This window comes from Bos taurus, chromosome 13 (assembly GCF_002263795.3).
Source record: "Bos taurus isolate L1 Dominette 01449 registration number 42190680 breed Hereford chromosome 13, ARS-UCD2.0, whole genome shotgun sequence".
Classification (NCBI taxonomy): domain Eukaryota; kingdom Metazoa; phylum Chordata; class Mammalia; order Artiodactyla; family Bovidae; genus Bos; species Bos taurus.
In genome coordinates this window covers 40,035,468-40,053,815 of record NC_037340.1, presented here as the reverse complement: position 1 = coordinate 40,053,815, position 18,348 = coordinate 40,035,468, and the positions used below count along the sequence as shown (strand labels likewise).

The following is an 18,348-nucleotide window of genomic DNA, read 5'->3' as shown; positions in this document are numbered from 1 at the left end:
GACCTTCTCAGACCGACAGATGCTTGATACCGTGCTCATTTGACAGACTAAACATCAGGAGGATGAGCCTGAGGTTTTGTAAAAGTCAACCTGAGAGTCCAGAAGGTCCACAATTTGGCTTTTGCTATCTATACAGGCGCAGTGTGTGGGATTCAAGCACGGATTATATGTGTCTCTTCAGTTCAGTTCAGTCGCTCAGTCGTGTCCAACTCTTTGCGACCCCATGAACCACAGCACGCCAGGCCTCCCTTTCCATCACCAACTCCCGGAGTCCAGCCAAACCCATGTCCATCAAGTCAGTGATGCCATCCAACCATCTCATCTTCTGTTGTCCCCTTCTCCTCCTGCCCTCAATCTTTCCCAGCATCAGGGTCTTTTCCAATGACTCAGCTCTTCGCATCAGGTGGCCAAAGTATTGGAGTTTCAGCTTCAACATCAGTCCTTCCAGTGAACACCCAGGGCTGATCTCCTTTAGGATGGACTGGTTGAATCTCCTTGCTGTCCAAGGGACTCTCAAGAGTCTTCTCCAACACCACAGTTCAAAAGCATCAATTCTTTGGCACTCAGCTTTCTTCACAGTCCAACTCTCACATCCATACATGACCACTGGAAAAACCATAGTCTTGACTAGACGGACCTTTGTTGGCAAAGTAATGTCTCTGCTTTTGAATATGCTGTCTAGGTTGGTCATAACTTTCCTTCCAAGGAGTAAGCGTCTTTTAATTTCATGGCTGCAATCACCATCTGCAGTGATTTTGGAGCCCAGAAAAATAAAGTCAGCCACTGTTTCTACTGTTTCCCCATCTATTTCCCATGAAGTGATGGGATTGGATGCCATGATCTTCGTTTTCTGAATGTTGAGTTTTAAGCCAACTTTTTCACTCTCCTCTTTCACTTTCATCAAGAGGCTCTTTAGTTCTTCTTCACTTTATGCCATAAGGGTGGTATCATCTGCATATCTGAGGTTATTGATATTTCTCCCAGCAATCTTGATTCCAGCTTATGCTTCTTCCAGCCCAGCATTTCTCATGATATACTCTGCATAGAAGTTAAATAAGCAGGGTGACAATATACAGCCTTGATGTACTCCTTTTCCTATTTGGGACCAGTCTGTTGTTCCATGTCCAGTTCTAACTGTTGCTTCCTGACCTGCATACAGGTTTCTCAAGAGGCAGGTCAGGTGGTCTGGTTTTCCCATCTCTTGAAGAATTTTCCACAGTTTATTGTGATCCATACAATCAAAGGCTTTGGCATAGTCAATAAGGCAGAAATAGATGTTTTTCTGGAACTCTCTTGCTTTTTCCATGATCCAGCAAATGTTGGCAATTTGATCTCTGGTTCCTCTGTCTTTTCTAAAACCAGCTTGAACATCTGGAAGTTCACGGTTCATGTATTGCTGAAGCCTGGCTTGGAGTATTTTAAGCATTACTTTACTAGCGTGTGAGATGAGTGCAATTGTGCCATAGTTTGAGCATTCTTTGGCATTGCCTTTCTTAGGGATTGGGATGAAAACTGACCTTTTCCAGTCCTGTGGCCACTGCTGAGTTTTCCAAATTTGCTGGCATATTGAGTGCAGCACTTTCACAGCATCATCTTTCAGGATTTGAAATAGCTCAACTGGAATTCCATCACCTCTACTAGCTTTGTTCGTAGTGATGCTTCCTAAGGCCCACTTGATTTCACATTCCAGGATGTCTGAGTATATTTATGATACTGATGTGGGAAATACTGATGTTTTGCTCTAAGAAGAAACAGTGCTCCTGGTTTTGGGAAGGCCTTTCCATGACACACATACCATCCTTATGAAATCTTGTGCCTCAGGGTCTTGTGCTCTTTGCATAATAAAGATAATAAGCTGTTAGCGGCTCTCTCGGGCACAGTGCAGGAAGCATCTAGAGCTGGCCGCGGATTTGCCCGGGCCTTCCTCCCCTTGAATTCCTCGCATCCGTAGACTGTGCTTCCGTTTCTGTGGTTAGACCTGAAACACCCCAACAGCACATGCACCTGGAATGATGCTCTACGGTGGTGGATGTTTGTTAGTATCTTTTTTTAAATCCGCTTCTGTACATGTACTACAAAGCAATAGAAAAAGCAAAGAGCACTCTTTAAAGACACTAATAAAATAGGCAAATAGGCAAGATTGATCGAGGAAGAAATACTGGGAGTGAAAAAGGGAATGAAGCAATAAAAACAACATAAAAATTAAAAACAATTCAACAGGTTAATTCTAATAGATTTATAAAAGTAGAGGACAATTCCTAGCTTTACTAAAGCTTCAAATAAAAGAGAAGCTGTCTTTTTCAACCTGTTCCAGATATGTTGAAGCTCTCCAGAGTCAATAATTTTTCACACGAATGTTTCAATTATCAGAATTATTTTTGAATCTAAGATTATAAAGGGAACTGTAGGAAAATAAGCAAAGCTTTTCCAACACAGAATTCTATACCCAGCCAAGCTATGAATTTACCAGTCAGGGAACCAAGACTTTCAGACATATGAGGACACACTCCTTTCTCAGGCATTGAGGAACATGCAGTCCACTTAAAGGAGAAGAAATATCACATACCATTTTGTGATTCAGGTGAGAAGGATAAATATATGTTCACACAAAAGCCTGTACACATTTGTAGCTTTAGGCCTAATCAAACCAAAACCAGAAACTATCCAGTGTCCTTCATCAGGTGAATGGATAAACTATGACACCTATGGATACACAACCCCATGGATGAATCTCTCAAATAAATGCCTTATGCTAAGTGAAAGATACCAGATGGAAAAGTTACTTGCTAAAGGACTCCATTTATCTGACATTCTGGAAAAGGCAATGCTGTAAGGATAGGAAATGGCAGTGGTTGTCTGGAACAGAGGTTCGGGGAGGGGACCAACTGCACAGGGGCCCTGGTGGAATGAAGAGCAAGTTTCATGTCAGTTATGGAGGTGGTGTATGTGACAGCTATATGATCGTACACATTTCTTACAGCTCCTTGAATCCAAGAAGGATAAAACTTGTTATAAGCAAATTATACGTCCCACACACCTGAGTTAACAGTGACAAACACCACAGATGTCACTCCTGCCTCGAGGCAGTCCTGGCCACTTTTTCTCATGACCATGCTCCCGCCGCATCCTACTCAAGTTCTCCTTCCTCTCCACTGCTTATGAAGACCTTCTCAGGGTCTCCAGGAACTGTCTCGTCATCTCTGGGTTGTCACCCTTTTAGTTGGAAGAATCAGAGTCATCTGACATTTCCTCATCAATCTCACTTTCCTGTCCTTCCAAGTTGTCAGCCATTTCACACCTCGTCTCAATTCTTTTATTCCGAATTGTTTTACTCTGAATTTGCATACATGTTCAAGCATAGGTCATTTGCATTAAAGATAAAAGGCTGTAACAATGAAAGAAAAATTGTGTTAACACACGTTTTACCTCACAGACAGCAGCGAATGCCTTGCTGATGACTGCAGTATAATTGCTGGGGGGACCCTCACTGGTTGGCACCCAGACTCAGCCGCTGTGTTGTGGCGAAGAATCTTGGGAATCCTTGGAGATGTGAATAATATCCAGTCACCCAAAATCCATGCCAGGGTGTTTGGCTATCTCTATGAACTCTGGTACAAGCTAGCAAAGGTATGTCCTGCTACTGTTACCTTTCATTCTAGTATGGTAACATTGATTTGTCACTTAACCTAAAAACTGTGTTGCATGTAACTTTTGAACACATTCTGGACCAAGAATTTAGATACTGAGACAAAGTATGTTTGGTGATCAAAAAATAAAAAATACTTATAGTTTGGTCATTTTATATATGTCTAAAAGCTATTTAATGCATAAATAAACTATTACTATAGGATATCAAAGAATGGGATATTATACAATAGTTGTAGTTACTCTCTTTATAAAAGCAGTACTGGTCTTATTGTACAGAATTTGAATGTAGAGAAATGCTAAGAAATTTAACCTCACCGTCCACATGGAAAGCCATTATTAGTATATAATCTTATTTCTGAGGATAATTTTTGTAACAGTACAATCTCTTGTCCTTTGTTTGTAAAAGAATACATACAATTTTCATTCTAGGGTTGGTTTTTGTTTACAATATACGTTTTCCCCATGTTAGTACTTTTTTTCTTTTTTCAAAAATGTGATTTGTGTTTATAGAGTATAACTCATGAAACCATTCCTTATCACTTGAAGTTCAGGATGACCTCTGCAAGCATTAAGATTGAAGGAATAACAATGCCCTATGCTAAGTCACTTCAGTCGTGTCCGACTCTGTGTGACCCCAGAGATGGCAGCCCATCAGGCTTCCCTGTCCCTGGGATTCTGCAGGCAAGAACACTGGAGTGGGTTGCCATTTCCTTCTCCAATGCATGAAAGTGAAAAGAGAAAGTGAAGTCGCTCAGTCGTGTCCGACTCTCAGCGACCCCATGGACTGCAGCCCACCAGGCTCCTCCGTCCATGGGATTTTCCAGGCAAGAGTACTGGAGTGGGGTGCCATTGCCTTCTCCGAACAATGCCCTAGTTTTGTATTAGATCTAAAGCCAGCACACAATTCAAAAAGACAGTAGATCTCATGATAAAAGAAATACTTGTAAATGCTGTAGCTTTTCACTCAACTTACAGAAATTTAATTGACAGCAGCTGTTTGACCGTGGAGCATGATATTGACGTGTCATTGGGATAAACCATGTATTATCTTGCCTAAAATTCTCCTCGTTTCGAATCATAGATACGGGATAACCTGGCAATAAGCCTGGATAACCAGTCTTCTCCATCTCCTCCTGCCTTGATCCCACCGCTCAGAATGTTTGCATCATGGCTATTTAAGGCAAGTGAATATGTGTTTATTCCTTTATTGTAATTTCCCCTTCCTTTCTGAAATTGAGTTTAAAAAATGTAATTGCCCAAGACTGCATGTTTTGAAGACAGGCTGGGTCTTACTCAAGCCAGCGCTTCCCACATCTCCATAAACAACTTTGTGGACAACGGAGAAGTAAATGAAAGGACAAAATGCATCTGCATCTGGGGTTGATTAAATCTCTGAACGTCTCCTTGGCAGGCGACGACGATGCCTGACGATTATAAGGAAGGCAAACTGCAAGCCTATAAGCTGATCTGCTCCATGATGACCCGGCGCCAGGACGTCCTGCCCAACTCAGACTTCCTGGTGCATTTTTACCTCGTCATGCACCTGGGACTGACCAGCGAGGACCAGGTATCTGTGAGGCCTCCATTGTACGTGCTGTGTTTCTGCAGGTGAAACTGGGGTTTGTCAGAGTACCCCTGAGGGTTGAAATTCTCCGTAGCTTCGAGTCTTTCACATGCAGCAGCACCAGTGGCCTTTCAGGAATGAGTCCGACATGTCTCATCCAGGCTGCTGCTTCTCCCCACTGACTCTGTATTTCACCAGCCGAATTTGAACTCTGTGGCCTGTCCAGTTCTGTGTGATCTAATCTCTGCCTGTTGTCAGCCTCAGAAATACTCATCTCACTCATCTTTTTGCTGGGGTTCTACATTAGATATTGTTATGAAGAAAATGACTTTGGTCATTTAGAAATGTTTGAAAGCTACTGTTTTAGGAGTTAGGATGTTCTCGAGAATGACCTCACTTTAAATTATGGTTTCTGACATCTCTTGAAGGGGAAGTAATTCCTCTTAAAGAAATGTGATTGGTGGTTAAGTTGAAACAGAAGGGCCAAAGGAGCCACCAGTCACCAGGCTGTAGCCTCTGGCCTTCCTCCTTTTAGAAGCCCCCTGCTTGTGGGCGGAGGACAGGGAAGGGGGTGGGACCACTGACTCTCGACCTACTATCTGAATATCAAGCAGGCAGGTGACGTGATTGATGTGTGAAGCTTGAGATTGTCCTGGACTTTACTTGGAGGATGGGTTTAGAAATGTGACAGTGCTAAGACAGAGTAGGACATTGGGCCTGGCGATTAATGAGGAAGTGATTAAACAAATATAGCTTTGTTTTTGTTTTTTTTTTTAATGGCAAGAACTAAGATGGTAGCATTGGAGGTGGCGAAAAGGAAAGGGAATAGTTTAAGAAATGTGAAGGCATTTAATTTTAGCACCAGGTCCTCTTGACTGATAGCTTGACTGGGCTTTCCTGATGACTCAGTTGATAAAGAATCTGCCTGCAGTGCAGGAGACCCTGGTTCAAGTCCTGGGTCAGGAAGATCTGCTGGAGAAGGGATAGGCTACCCACTCCAGTATTCTGGCCTAGAGAATTCCATGGACTGTATCGTCCATGGGGTTGCAAACAGTCAGACATAACTGAGCGACTTTTACTTCACTTCCTCTTGACTGATTATAGGTTTGGGAATGTTTCAGAATTTACCCTTTAAACTGATAATACTTATCAGTGAACTAGAGTCATTTGTGAACTACCGAGTAGCCATCCTTTCTGTCTTTATGTGATGCTTTGAATATATGATGCAGACACACAAACCTTTTGATACATGTAAGAGGTCCTTCTCCAAATTTGCCAGCCTTGCCTTGGGCCCTGTTTAAAACCCTTGTGAAACATTCCCTGCTAAACTCTTCGAGCTTTAGTCACTAAGCTTCTCCCCCCAAAGTAATAAACAGCCATACTGTCCTACTGTGTTGTCTCTGTCATATTCACTACATTTCCAGCAGCGTGCACTGGACATCTGTAGAGCAGGTTGGACTTAGGTGCACGTAGAAATAGGGATGTGTAAGTAGACTTGTTTGTACTCCTTGCTCAGATATGTTGCAGCCATCATTGCGGATGAAAGCATGTTTTATAGAATGATGCAACTCAGGGCATGTGGAAGATAAAGGGTAAAAATAGGAAAGAAAATTAACTCACAGATATTAATGAGATCCCTCAGTGACAGAACCAAGAGAGCAAGGTGCAGTTAACAACCCTGTACCTTAAAGCCGTATTTTGCTAAGCTTTGCAGGAAAAACATCTACTTGGAAATGATAATCAGCTGTACAATCTCTGTAGAATTCTTTGTAGAATTTAATACAAATAACTTTGAAGTCAGCTGTAAACACTTAGTATTTCTAGAATGAGTTTTCCAGAAAGTCATGTAAATAGGTGTGTTTAGAATCCTTTCTATTTTAAAGCGTGTTGGAGTAAAAATGAAACAGTAAAATGAGATGAGATCTGTATAACATTTGAGAACCCCTAACATTATTTCAAAAATGGGATTTTGCAGGGTAGAAAAAAGAGTTTTCAAAGTTTATATGTAAAATTTTAACACTTTAATATATGCCTTATTTTTGGTCAAGTTTGATCTTTTGTAGTTCATTTTAAAATACATAAATCTTAAATGATGGCCCACTGCTAGTAGTAATCCCACCATCCAGACTTCTAAGAGAGAACAGGGATATCGTAAATCTCTATTTTATAATCAGCCTTTTGTTTCCACCGTTAGAAGCTCATGTTTTTATGTTTCATAGAATTGACTATTTTGCTGTAACCTTAACAATTATTGGTATATGTTTGAGAAGTGATGACTGTCTGCCAAACAGAATTACTCTAAATAAACTTTATTCCTTTGCCAGAAGTACGTTATGCAGAAGGCTTTCTAATGAAGGAAACTTTTCTCATTTAAGTAAGAAATGTCTCTGGTAATTAGTTTAACTTTTGGTCCACATGTCTAAATAGGTCATGGTGGTTGCTCCAGAACTTCTATGACTTCTGGAAACACATGTTATATTAATTATAAAAAGCAAATAAAGCATGTACTATAAAGAATACAGTTAAATTCAATTTCTTAATTGACAAACTGTGCACCTGTGACTTGGACTTTCTGTCTTGTAAGAGTTTTCAAAGTGCTGTGCTTTTATGTAGCCTGGCGCTAGACAGCTTCTTTCTTGCAGAGAGAACCTTGTAAAAAAATATTCCTTAGTTTTTAATGAAATAAGTACTAGCTAATCATTTTTAGATTTTTAGCAGGTTAGTTTTGTCTTCCAAATAAAATCCAAGGTGAATTTCTTCCTCTCACCTCTGGGTGGCACTCTTGTCTGCACGATAGTGGCCAACCAGAGCCTTGGAAGTTTCCTGGGAGACCCAGTTCCCTGGGGAGCTTGGTGCTATGGCCTGGCCCAAGTTACAGATGCTTTCCCATATCGGAGAGTAGCAAAACCATGTCAGTAGTGACAGAAAGTGTGGAATTAGAAATAAGGTCTAAAATGTTAAAAAATCTTTTTTTGTTTCCAAACATAAGAGCACTTACAGAAATGGAAGATTTCTTTTGTTAAAAAAAATTGTAAAATATCTCTCTGATGATGTGCTGTGTTACAGCCATATAAAATAGCAGTTTCATGTAATGTAATAGCAAATTAGTTACATAAACAAATACAGTCATTTCTGTATTCTAAAAAAGTAATTGGAATACATATACCAAACAGCCAGAATTCAAAATGTAGCACATTCCAAACCAACTGCTTTTAATATTGTTTGGACCAGTTACTCAACAGTTACGTAGATAAAACCATGGCCTTGTTGAGTGACATGTCCCACAGTAAGATGTGTGTAGCTGGAGTTTATGGTTTATTGGTGTGATGGAGAAAATGCTTTGAAATAGCTTTGTTTTTCCTTGACTATGAATTTTTTAAGAAAAAATGGATCCTGTTGCTGATTTAGAAAATAATTAAGATGGTAAAGACTTTCAAAAATGACTATACATTAAGAGTAAGATTCAGGGAGGCTCTGGGACTGCCTGGACTGGTTGTGCAGGGGGTCTTCTCGCTGGCTTCCCTCTGGCCTGCTGCTCTGGGCTGAGGGAGGTGGAGGGTCGCCATCTCCGCACCACTGCAGTGCCAGACCCGGGACTGGGAACTCGTGATGTTGTCCATCGATTCTTCTCTGCAGTTCAGTTAGACAAATATCATGACCCACTGTATAAATAGCTAAGGCTCAAAAGATATTGAGGGCATTTGCCCAACGCCACACATAAGAAGGGCTGTGAGAGCTCTCGGGAAGCCTGGCTTATTCAGCAGGGTCTGTCTCTCCCATGGATTCAACGCCGCACACGCTGGGCAAACAAACGGGCCTCGACCACGTCCCTCCTCCTGTCTTGTTTCACCTGGGCTTTGCCCTCAGTCCTGCCTGCCACTCAGAGTCCTCCTCCCTGGGACCCCTACTCCCATCCCTGCCTGCAATACCCTCCCTTGCTCCCACCCGGTCCCTCACCAGCTTCTCTTCCAAAGCTGTTCCCGGTTCTGCTTCGTCTGTCCTAATACTTAAGCAGCTTTTTCACCTCAGTCTCCCCCTCTGAATATGTGGACATGAAAGGAGCTAGGGTTTGGATTTATTAAAAACAGTTCCTATTAATTTCATCATTATTTAAAACAGATGGACAGATCAATATGTGTGAAATGAAAAAGGACAGTTGAGGAAAGGAATGTTATTTTTATGTTTCTAAGAACATATATCAAAGACTGGAAAGTTTTCTTTGCTTAAAATTTAAGTAAACTATTTTTTAACAATGACTTACAGATTGAAGGTCTTAATGCAATTTGTCTGTTAAATACATCAAAGTTAAATTCGCCTTTAAATGTGGAGCTTACATCAGTGCAATTATGGTTGCAAATTTGCATATAGAAATTTTGGGAAATGAGGGTCTTTGTCGTTTTCATCTATGATATTGCGTTACTGTGCATGTGTGCTCAGTCGCTCAGTCGTGTCCGACTCTTTGCAACCCCATGGACTATAGCCCACCAGGCTCCTTTGTCTGTGGGGTTCTCCAGGCAAGAATACTAGAATGGGCCTCCATGCCCTCCTCCAGGGGATATTCCTGAGCCAGGGATCAAACCTGCATTTGCAGGCAGATTCTTTACCACTGAGCCACCAGGGAAGTCGTGTTATCATATTTGGTAACAAACCAAAAAGCACGAGGCCACTCCCAGGTGGGGAAATAGATTTAGCAAAGTCTGCTGCAGCTCTGGGCCCTCGCTATGTGAAGTCAGGATGCAGTATAAGGGGTGACAGTTAGGAGCCTGGGCTCCCAGCCTGTGCTCCAGGCTTGGTGTCCCTCTGAGTAGATAAGTGATCCGACCTCCTTGCACCTTGGCCCCCTAACCTGCATATGATTGTAGCGCCGCCCTGAGGGGGCCCCTGGGAGACTTTGAGGGGGTAGACTGAGGAAGGCACTCAGTTCGAGGCCGCCACTGCACTTGGTGAGCACAGACCCTCGCGGTGACACTAAGGATACCGAGGAGGGCAGGGCAGCCCCTCGGCCAGATGAGCCCATTTTATTTTTCTGATGTGTTAGGGTATTGGGTTGTTTTTTGTTTTTTTTTTTCCCCTTCATCCATATATTCTCTTACTTTGGGACATAACCATTTGACTAAAACCTGTCACTAGGCATCCTGGAATTTCAGAATGTAGTATGGATGTGAGAGTTGGACTATAAATAAAGCTGAGTGCCAAAGAATTGATGCTCTTGAACTGTGGTGTTGGAGAAGACTCTTGCAAGTCACTTGGACTGCAAGGAGATCCAACCAGTCAATCCTAAAGGAAATAAGTCCGGAATATTCATTGGAAGGACTGATGTTGAAGCTGAAACTCCAATACTTTGGCCACCTGATGCGAAGAACTGACTCATTAGAAAAGACCCTGGTGCTGGGAAAGATTGAAGGCAGGAGGAGAAGGGGACAACAGAGAATGAGATGGTTGGATGGCATCACCAACTCAATGGACATGCGTTTGAGTAAGCTCTAGGAGTTATTGATGGACAAGGAGGCCTGGCGTGCTGCAGTCCATGAAGTCGCAAAGATTCGGACATGACTGAGCGACTGAACTGAGAAACAATCACTTCCCCTGCTGTGGGTCAGATATGAGAAATGACGTGTCCACTGACCTTTGTGACCTGGATGTTTCTCATGTGTCCTGGCCATTGGCTCCCTTTCCAGGCACTTCTCACCCCAGGCAGCACGTGCCCGCTGTGGGATCGCTGCTAGAGGGCTGGACACCCTGGCGGCCAGTTGACATCCAGCCATGTTCCAGCCCAGCAGGGGCCCCGTGTGGCTCTAGATGGCAGGTGGGGCAGCCTGCATCGCTCCGGCCCCTCCATCGCTGGCAGCCAGACCCTGCTGGGGCCGCACCCCAGTGGCTGGGTGCCTGGCTGGGCAGAGTTGCCCCCTGGGTCCTCTAGCCAGTCTGTGAGCCCGCTAATGCCCTGATAGAAACCCCTGTTGTCTCAGACTCAGCATAGGAAATCTTTCGTTTGTAAGAACCTGGATCCCCCGGTGAGGTCCTGGGAGGCACCAGTGGTGTGGGATCCACGTGGCTCGGTGTTTCAGGTGCTAAAAGCACTGGAAGCATTTCCTTCTCCCCCACCTTGCCCCCCGCTAATTTGTTTTGTAGCCAAGAGTATTTAACTTGTTTTAGGAACGTTTTTGCTTTCACTCTGCTGTACGTTTTAGTGCATGTTTTCCTTACCAGTGCTAAAGAAAACATAGTTTTAAACATCACGCACAAAGGAATATTCTATCATGGAAGTCACAACAGTTCCTGATTTTCTTAACGGATGTTACAGCCTCCTCTCATGAGATACATGATGGAATAATATAATAATAAACAGTCATTTGTAAGGAGATCCCAAAGGGCCCCTCGGTGAGCATGAGGCTCAGCAGTGAGCCCTGAAAGCAAGGTGCAGGGGTGATATTTGTAAATTGGCCATACCTGCTTCTTCTAATAACCCCAGACAGCCTGTATCATGCAGCGATACGTAATGATTGCATCACCTTTTCTCAGACAAAGAACCGTTCTTCGCTGGAAATTTAGACATAACTAGAACTGTGTATGTGAGCTATACATAAATTTATAAATATATTTACAGCAAAACATCAGTGAATGTTCAGTTTTAGAAAAAGTGAAGAATTAACATGTCAGATTGGAGACCTAACTTATCTCCTATCCAAGGAAATAGTTCTAATACATCTCTAAAGTTCTTATTCTGTACAGGGAGTGATTGTTACCCAGGTTTGAATTTATGGGATTTTAACTTGGTGCCAGCAGGATAAAGTGCATATTTATAAAGTTAAAGGTCCAGCTAATGTTGGGAAGGTTAAATAATAACCTTGATGTGTGTCAGTAGAGGAACTTTAGAAGGCTATCTTAAAAGCTTCATCAAAAGACAATTTTTTTTAAATTGTAGGTTTGTTACAATGAGTGAAATAAGATGAATTGGAGGCCTTCTTCCTAAGGTTTTTAAGAATGGGAAAATGTATATTCCAAGACTCCAGGATTTCAGATGGCTTTAGATTATATTCAGCATTTGACTTTAATGGATACCAAGCCTCATACTGGGAACTCCCAGACCTGGGCTCTAGATTGAGCTCTGTCCCCCACCGGCCATGGGGACCTTGCCCACCACAGGCAGTCAAGTGGATGAGGGGGCCCCAGGACTTCAGAGGCCCTTCCTTGAGCATTACTGGGTCCTCTGATTTATAATTGGGCAGTTTATTATTAGGGCCATGTCGTCCTTTCCTCAATACAGTAAAAGCTTCAATGACCTTTTCCCGTTGAGCACTTTTCCCCACCATAGTAAAGACCAGCGTGGTTCTGAGGGTGTATCTGGTGGTACGAGACCCACAGACAATGAGTGTCTGTAACATCCATCCTCTTATGCAAAGGGCTGCCTGAGCTATGCCCACACTGCAGAGATGGGACCGTGCTGAACACCCCTAGACATCGGCTGGTTTGGAAACAGCTCACGGGGAATGGGCATCCATCAGGACTTCCAAGGATGGTGGGAGGACAAGCAGGATGGGATTTCTCAGGGCATGTTGAAGGAGCAACAGCCAAGGTGGTTTTGATCTAGTGCCCGATGTGTGCGTGGACATGACATGTGGACGTGGCTCCAGGCAGCACTGGAGAGAGCCTTGTTCCAAGCTGAGTTCATCCAACGGATAATGGGGAGCTGAGCACAAGCGTGTTAGGAAGCTTAGGGTTCAGTGGTTGTGTGGGGTGGACCATGGCCAGGAGGGCTGATGACAAGAGGCACAGAAACAGGCGAGGGGATGAGGACCTGGTCAGGATTTATGTGTGTGTGTGAGTTTATTTATATGTGTGTATACATGTATGTGTGTGTATTTATATTGTTTGTTGTTGCTGTTTTAATCACTAAATCATGTCCATCTCTTTTGCAACCCCATGGACCATAGCCTACCAGACTCCTCTGTCCATGGGATTATCCCTATAAGAATACTGACGTGCGTTACCATTTCCTCTCCAGGGGATCTTCCCTTCACAGGGATTGAACCTGTGTCTCCTGCATTGGCAGGCAGATTCTTTACCACTGAGCCACCAGGGGAAGCCCTGTGTATTTATATACTTGTGTGCATGTATGTTCTGTGTTTTGTGTATGGAATATCGCAGCCCAGTGGGGTGTAGGGCTGAATGCTAAGTGCCCCGAGAAGGCAGGATCTCCTGGCACTGTGTTCATTTTTTTTCTCAAAGCAAGCATTGGTTCAGGAAAACAAGGTGATGGATTGAGAAAAAGTGGGAGCAGGGCAGGATGGGACCCCCTCCTCACCATGCACACTGCAGCACCAGGACAGACTCAGCAAATGTGTCAGAGGGTACACCCAGGGGTGTCCCCAAAGAATTCTCACCTGTTGGGAAGTAGAAATGTACGGGAAAGGCTTCCAGGCACATTTTCTCTCCACGTGAGAGAAGGTGTTCTCTAATCCTGTCGGAATTCAAGCAAATTGTAGATTTATTTACAGTTATTAAGCTAGAACTTCTAAAAGTCTCAGTTATTTTATGTTGCCTTAGCCCATTTTGTTAGTGTTTGTTTTTGGAAAGTAATTAGATGCTTAAAAGCAAACTTCTACTTTCCTAAAAATATAATTCCTGTTAGTTTGAATTTACATTAGTCAAATTGAGTGGTATTTTACTGGAAAAAGGGTTTGCTGTAGCAATAAACAAAACCTTCAAGTTGTAGGTTTGACAGAAGAGTAAATATTTACAAGGATAGTTGGTGTGTGTCCGTCGTCTCCTGACGTATATCCTTAAGTTAATAATAATTCCTACTGTGTGTTTGTTGTCCAGACCCCAAATGATGAAATGTCTGTATCACAGAGTCAGTCTTGTATTAGGTGGCATCCACTGGTTCCTGAGTGTTTCCCATAGGGTTTCGTGAGAGTGGACAAGCCATAGATTAGTCAAGTTTCATCAAAGAACATTCTGTTATAACTTGGTTCAGCTTCTCAATGGCCATGGAGACTTAAGATAGATAACTGTACCAAAACAACAGACTGCGGGGCTTTTTCCTTCTCTTTTCAGCTGTAAAAACCAGTAATTATTTTCATTAAGCTGCAGTCCAAGCCCCTTGACACCTAAGGAAAGTAGAGCTATGTGAAAGGTAGCAGATGGTGGAGGCTTCAGTGATGAGGGTGACAAGTGGGCTGCCAATTTGTTCCACGGCTTCAAAAGGTGTAAGGTGATCGCCTAGGGGGTGGTCCTGAGAGGAACGGTCCACCTGAGAGGCCAGCGTTACGCTTTCGTCGGACTTCCCTTCCTGAGCTGAAAATGTCAAGACTTTCAAGTACATGCTACCAGTGAAGGATACTAACTACATCTGTTTAGCCATCAGGGTCTAATAAGCATCTGCATGACATACATTAAATAAAAATGCAATATAGCAACTCAATATATGTGGAAAATTGAAAGCTTGTATTCCTACTGAATATGCTCACCATGCAGTGTATGAGCTGGCCTACAGTTTGCAGCAGAGAAAATGTTCTTTTACCCCGTGGCCTCTCTCTGGAAGGTCCATGGTCTCTGGAAGCCCAGGTCTCCAGAATCTTCTTTAGCAGGCTCTCAGGGGGAGTCGACACTCCCATCAATGTGTCAATTGATAGATTATCAAAGGAATCACAGGAGAGCTCCCTGAACCCACGTGCATCCTGGAGAGGAGCAGGTGACCGTGGCCTCTGAGCTGGACCTTCTGGTTGAGCTTTTGGCTTCGTCAGTTTCAGAGCAGGCATTGACCTTCTTCGGTGGCAAGCTCACCCCCTTTGACGGGAGAACAGGGATTCCTGGGCCGTGGGGGAGCTCCAGGGATGTTGGGCGTGTCTGGAGACGTTCTGGTTGTCACAGTGGGGAGTGGGGCATGCTGGCATCTAGTGAGTAGAGGCCAGGCATGTCACACCCTACAGTGCCTAGGACTCCAGCAAAGACTACAACCCGGAGAGTCAGCAAAGAGAAGCTGTGCAGGGACGCCGGGGCAGGGGAAGGGCCAGGCCCTGTGAATTAATCCATGCATTTTGGCAGCCATCAGAGGATGAAAGGAAGCTCCCAGCTTAACCAAGAACAGGAAAACACGTGAAGGTTTAACCAGGGAGATTGAAGCAGGGGAGGCAGGTGTTTTAGGTGAACTGCATGGAAATTGCCAACATGGGACTGGTTTTCCAAAAAAAGAGGAGGGAGGTACAGTTCCTATGGTTCAGCTTGTAAAGTGAGGGCTTCCCTGGTGGCTCAGTGGTAAAGAATCTGCCTGCCAACAGTTTAATCCCTGGTCCAGGAAGATCCCACCTGCCTTGGAGCAACTATGCCTGTGTGCCACAGCTCCTGAACCTGTGCTCCAGAGCCTGGGAGCCCCAAGTACTGAAGACTGTGCACCTAGAGCCCACGCTCTGCAATAAGAGAAGCCATCACAATGAGAAGCCCTTGTACCACAACCAGAGAGTAGCCCACACAGCCACGAAGACCCAGCACAGCCAATAAATTAAAAAAAAAAAAAATCAATTGAAGAAGTAACACATGAAGTGAACTGATTGATTCAGAATCAACATGAAAAATATCCGAGATGTATCTTGTCTGGAGCCCAATCTGTCTGTGAGGATGCGGCTGTAGGTGTGAGTACAGCGGGGAGGGGCTCAGGGGGGCTCTGTTCCCCCATGCAGGCCACCAGGGGAGCTGACAGGGAGAAGGTGAGCAGAGCACAGCCTGTGTGGTGGCAGGTCAGCCCATGGGCACAGATGGTGGCTTTCATCAGAGGTCCAGAGCCCTGTCTGGTGAGAGATCAGGCTGGGGGACTTCCCAGCCCGGTGTCTGGTTCACACCAGTGTCTGGTTCACACCAGTGTCCAGTTCACACCGGGCACGTGACCAATTTGGGATGTGCAGCCTCTCACACTCTGGGGGTATCTGTCCTAGGCCACCTGGCCTGGCCCCCACACAAGCAGACTAAGGAAAGGGGCATCCACTGTGGGGCTTGAGCCCTGACCTTGCATGTGGATGACCATACGGGCTTGTCTGGCTTCAGGTTCTTGTCCCAAGAAGTAGGGTCCTAGCGGCTGTCTTGGGGGCCTTGGAAAGGTGAGCACAGTGAAACCCCAGTGCCAGATAGCAGAAGGGATTCCCTGTGACCAGAATATCGCCTGTTGACCTATGAGATCCTCTTTAACCATTTAGAACTCGATGAAGATTCTTGGGAAAATTCATGTTTCATTTAGGCAGAGAAGAAATGAGATGGCTTCTCCTGTTTCAAGTCCTAAACAGTTACTTGGGGGAGGAGGCTGCTTCAACTACATTTGGAAGGGAGGGATTTTTTTTTTAATATAAGAGATTTTTAAATCATGATTGTGAGTTATGGTCCATCAAGATTGGCCTTGGATACAGGGAAACAATGTCAAGAAGAGCATTGAAAATGGAAGTTTTGTTTCTAGGAGGAAGTGCTCTCCTTGTGGGGATTAATCTCTTTTTGTGCATTGATTTCTTTTTAACGTGTAACAATAAGTGGCAGGGTGGTAATTGCAGATTGTTCAGCTATTAATGCTATTTACTGGAACACAGTTCAGAGTGAACATTTTCTAAAGAAAGAATAAACAACAGTTTTCTTTTGTTCTTCCTTGGAAAAATATCCTTTGGTAGGTATTTGTGGGCTTGAGAGATGTTAGCAAAAGAGGACCTTTTAGTAACAAGATGTTAAAATAAAATACCTTTTTTTTTTAAACTCTTGGGTGAGCATGTGCAGAATGGTGCTTCTGTGAAGACCCATCACCTGTTGCTTCCTTCCCTGGGTCGCCCTGGAGGGCTGGCTGGTCCCCAGTGGGTCCCTACGCTCTGGGCCTCACTCTCAACTGTATGGAGCTGCCCCCTGCCCCTTAGAGGTCACTGCTTAGAGGAGCCTCCCTCCTGCGATCGCACCTTCATGGGCATCAGGGCTGCATGTCTAGTGTATACATTCCGGAAGCACATTTTTAAGCCACAGCAGCCACTTGTTGACTTCACTTGAAAGTATAGCTTTAAAAATATATTTGCGTTCTTAAGCAGAGTGATCAAGGTGAAAGAATACTTTGCCCTTGAAAGCTAAATGTCGCCCTCAGCGTGGTGTCATATGTTCAAGGCTGTCTGCTCACAGATGTCCAGGGAGTCCCTGTTGATGGTTTCTCTTCTGATGCTCGGATTTGTGTCCACACCTTGGTCTCTTTCTGGCCTTGATTGACCTCTTACTCCCTGTGTATAAAATGGAAAGGTCAAATGATGACCTTTCAGATCTTCCTTCTCTAAGGTTTTGTGGTCCCAAGGAACACTAAATACACTGTCACGCAGACTTAGTGAATCTTCCCCGCAGTGGATTTCGGTACTTCTTTCTGAGACTTAGTGAATCTTCCCCGCAGTGGATTTCGGTACTTTTTTCTGAGACTTAGTGAATCTTCCCCGCAGTGGATTTCGGTACTTTTTTCTGAGACTTAGTGAATCTTCCCCGCAGTGGATTTCGGTACTTCTTTCTGAGACTTAGTGAATCTTCCCCGCAGTGGATTTCGGTACTTCTTTCTGAGACTTAGTGAATCTTCCCCGCAGTGGATTTCGGTACTTCTTTCTGAGACTTAGTGAATCTTCCCCGCAGTGGATTTCGGTACTTCTTTCTGAGAGAACAGGCGTGTGTGTTGGAGCCTAATCTGGGTCTTTGCGTGAGGGTGAGGAACTGTTCTGCTTGGCATCAGTAGTGATGACAGTTATACCTGCCCTGCACATTGGCCATGGCCTTGGGCGGCACCTGAGTGTGTTCAGCTTATGGTTTTCTCTAAGAATTTCTTTTCAGTATCATGTTCAGTTCAGTCACTCAGTTGTGTCCCGCTCTTTGTGACCCCATGGACGGCAGCACGCCAGGCCTCCCTGTCCATCAACAACTCCCAGAGTTTACTCAAACTTATGTCCATTGAGTCAGTGATGCCATCCAACCATCTCATCCTCTGTTGTTCCTTTCTCCTCCCGCCTTCAATCTTCCCCAGCATCAGGGTCTTTTCAAGTGAGTCAGTTCTTTTCATCAAGTGACCAAAGTATTGGAGTTTCAGCTTCAGCATCAGTCCTTCCAATGAATATTCAGACTAATTTCCTTTAGGATGGACTGGTTGG

General features: G+C 44.1%; 1 protein-coding gene across 3 annotated transcripts in view; it reads left to right on the top strand.

Moving 5' to 3' along the window:
* The window catches only part of RALGAPA2 (Ral GTPase activating protein catalytic subunit alpha 2), a 278,035-nt gene that overhangs the window by 124,760 nt on the left and 134,927 nt on the right, over nucleotides 1–18,348 (top strand). For all 3 annotated transcript variants that reach the window (XM_025001044.2, XM_025001043.2, XM_025001040.2), the window contains 3 exons: nucleotides 3,434–3,627; nucleotides 4,730–4,828; nucleotides 5,060–5,215. In XM_025001044.2, the coding sequence (XP_024856812.1) occupies nucleotides 3,434–3,627; nucleotides 4,730–4,828; nucleotides 5,060–5,215 (449 nt within the window). The remainder of the gene's footprint in view (nucleotides 1–3,433; nucleotides 3,628–4,729; nucleotides 4,829–5,059; nucleotides 5,216–18,348) is intronic.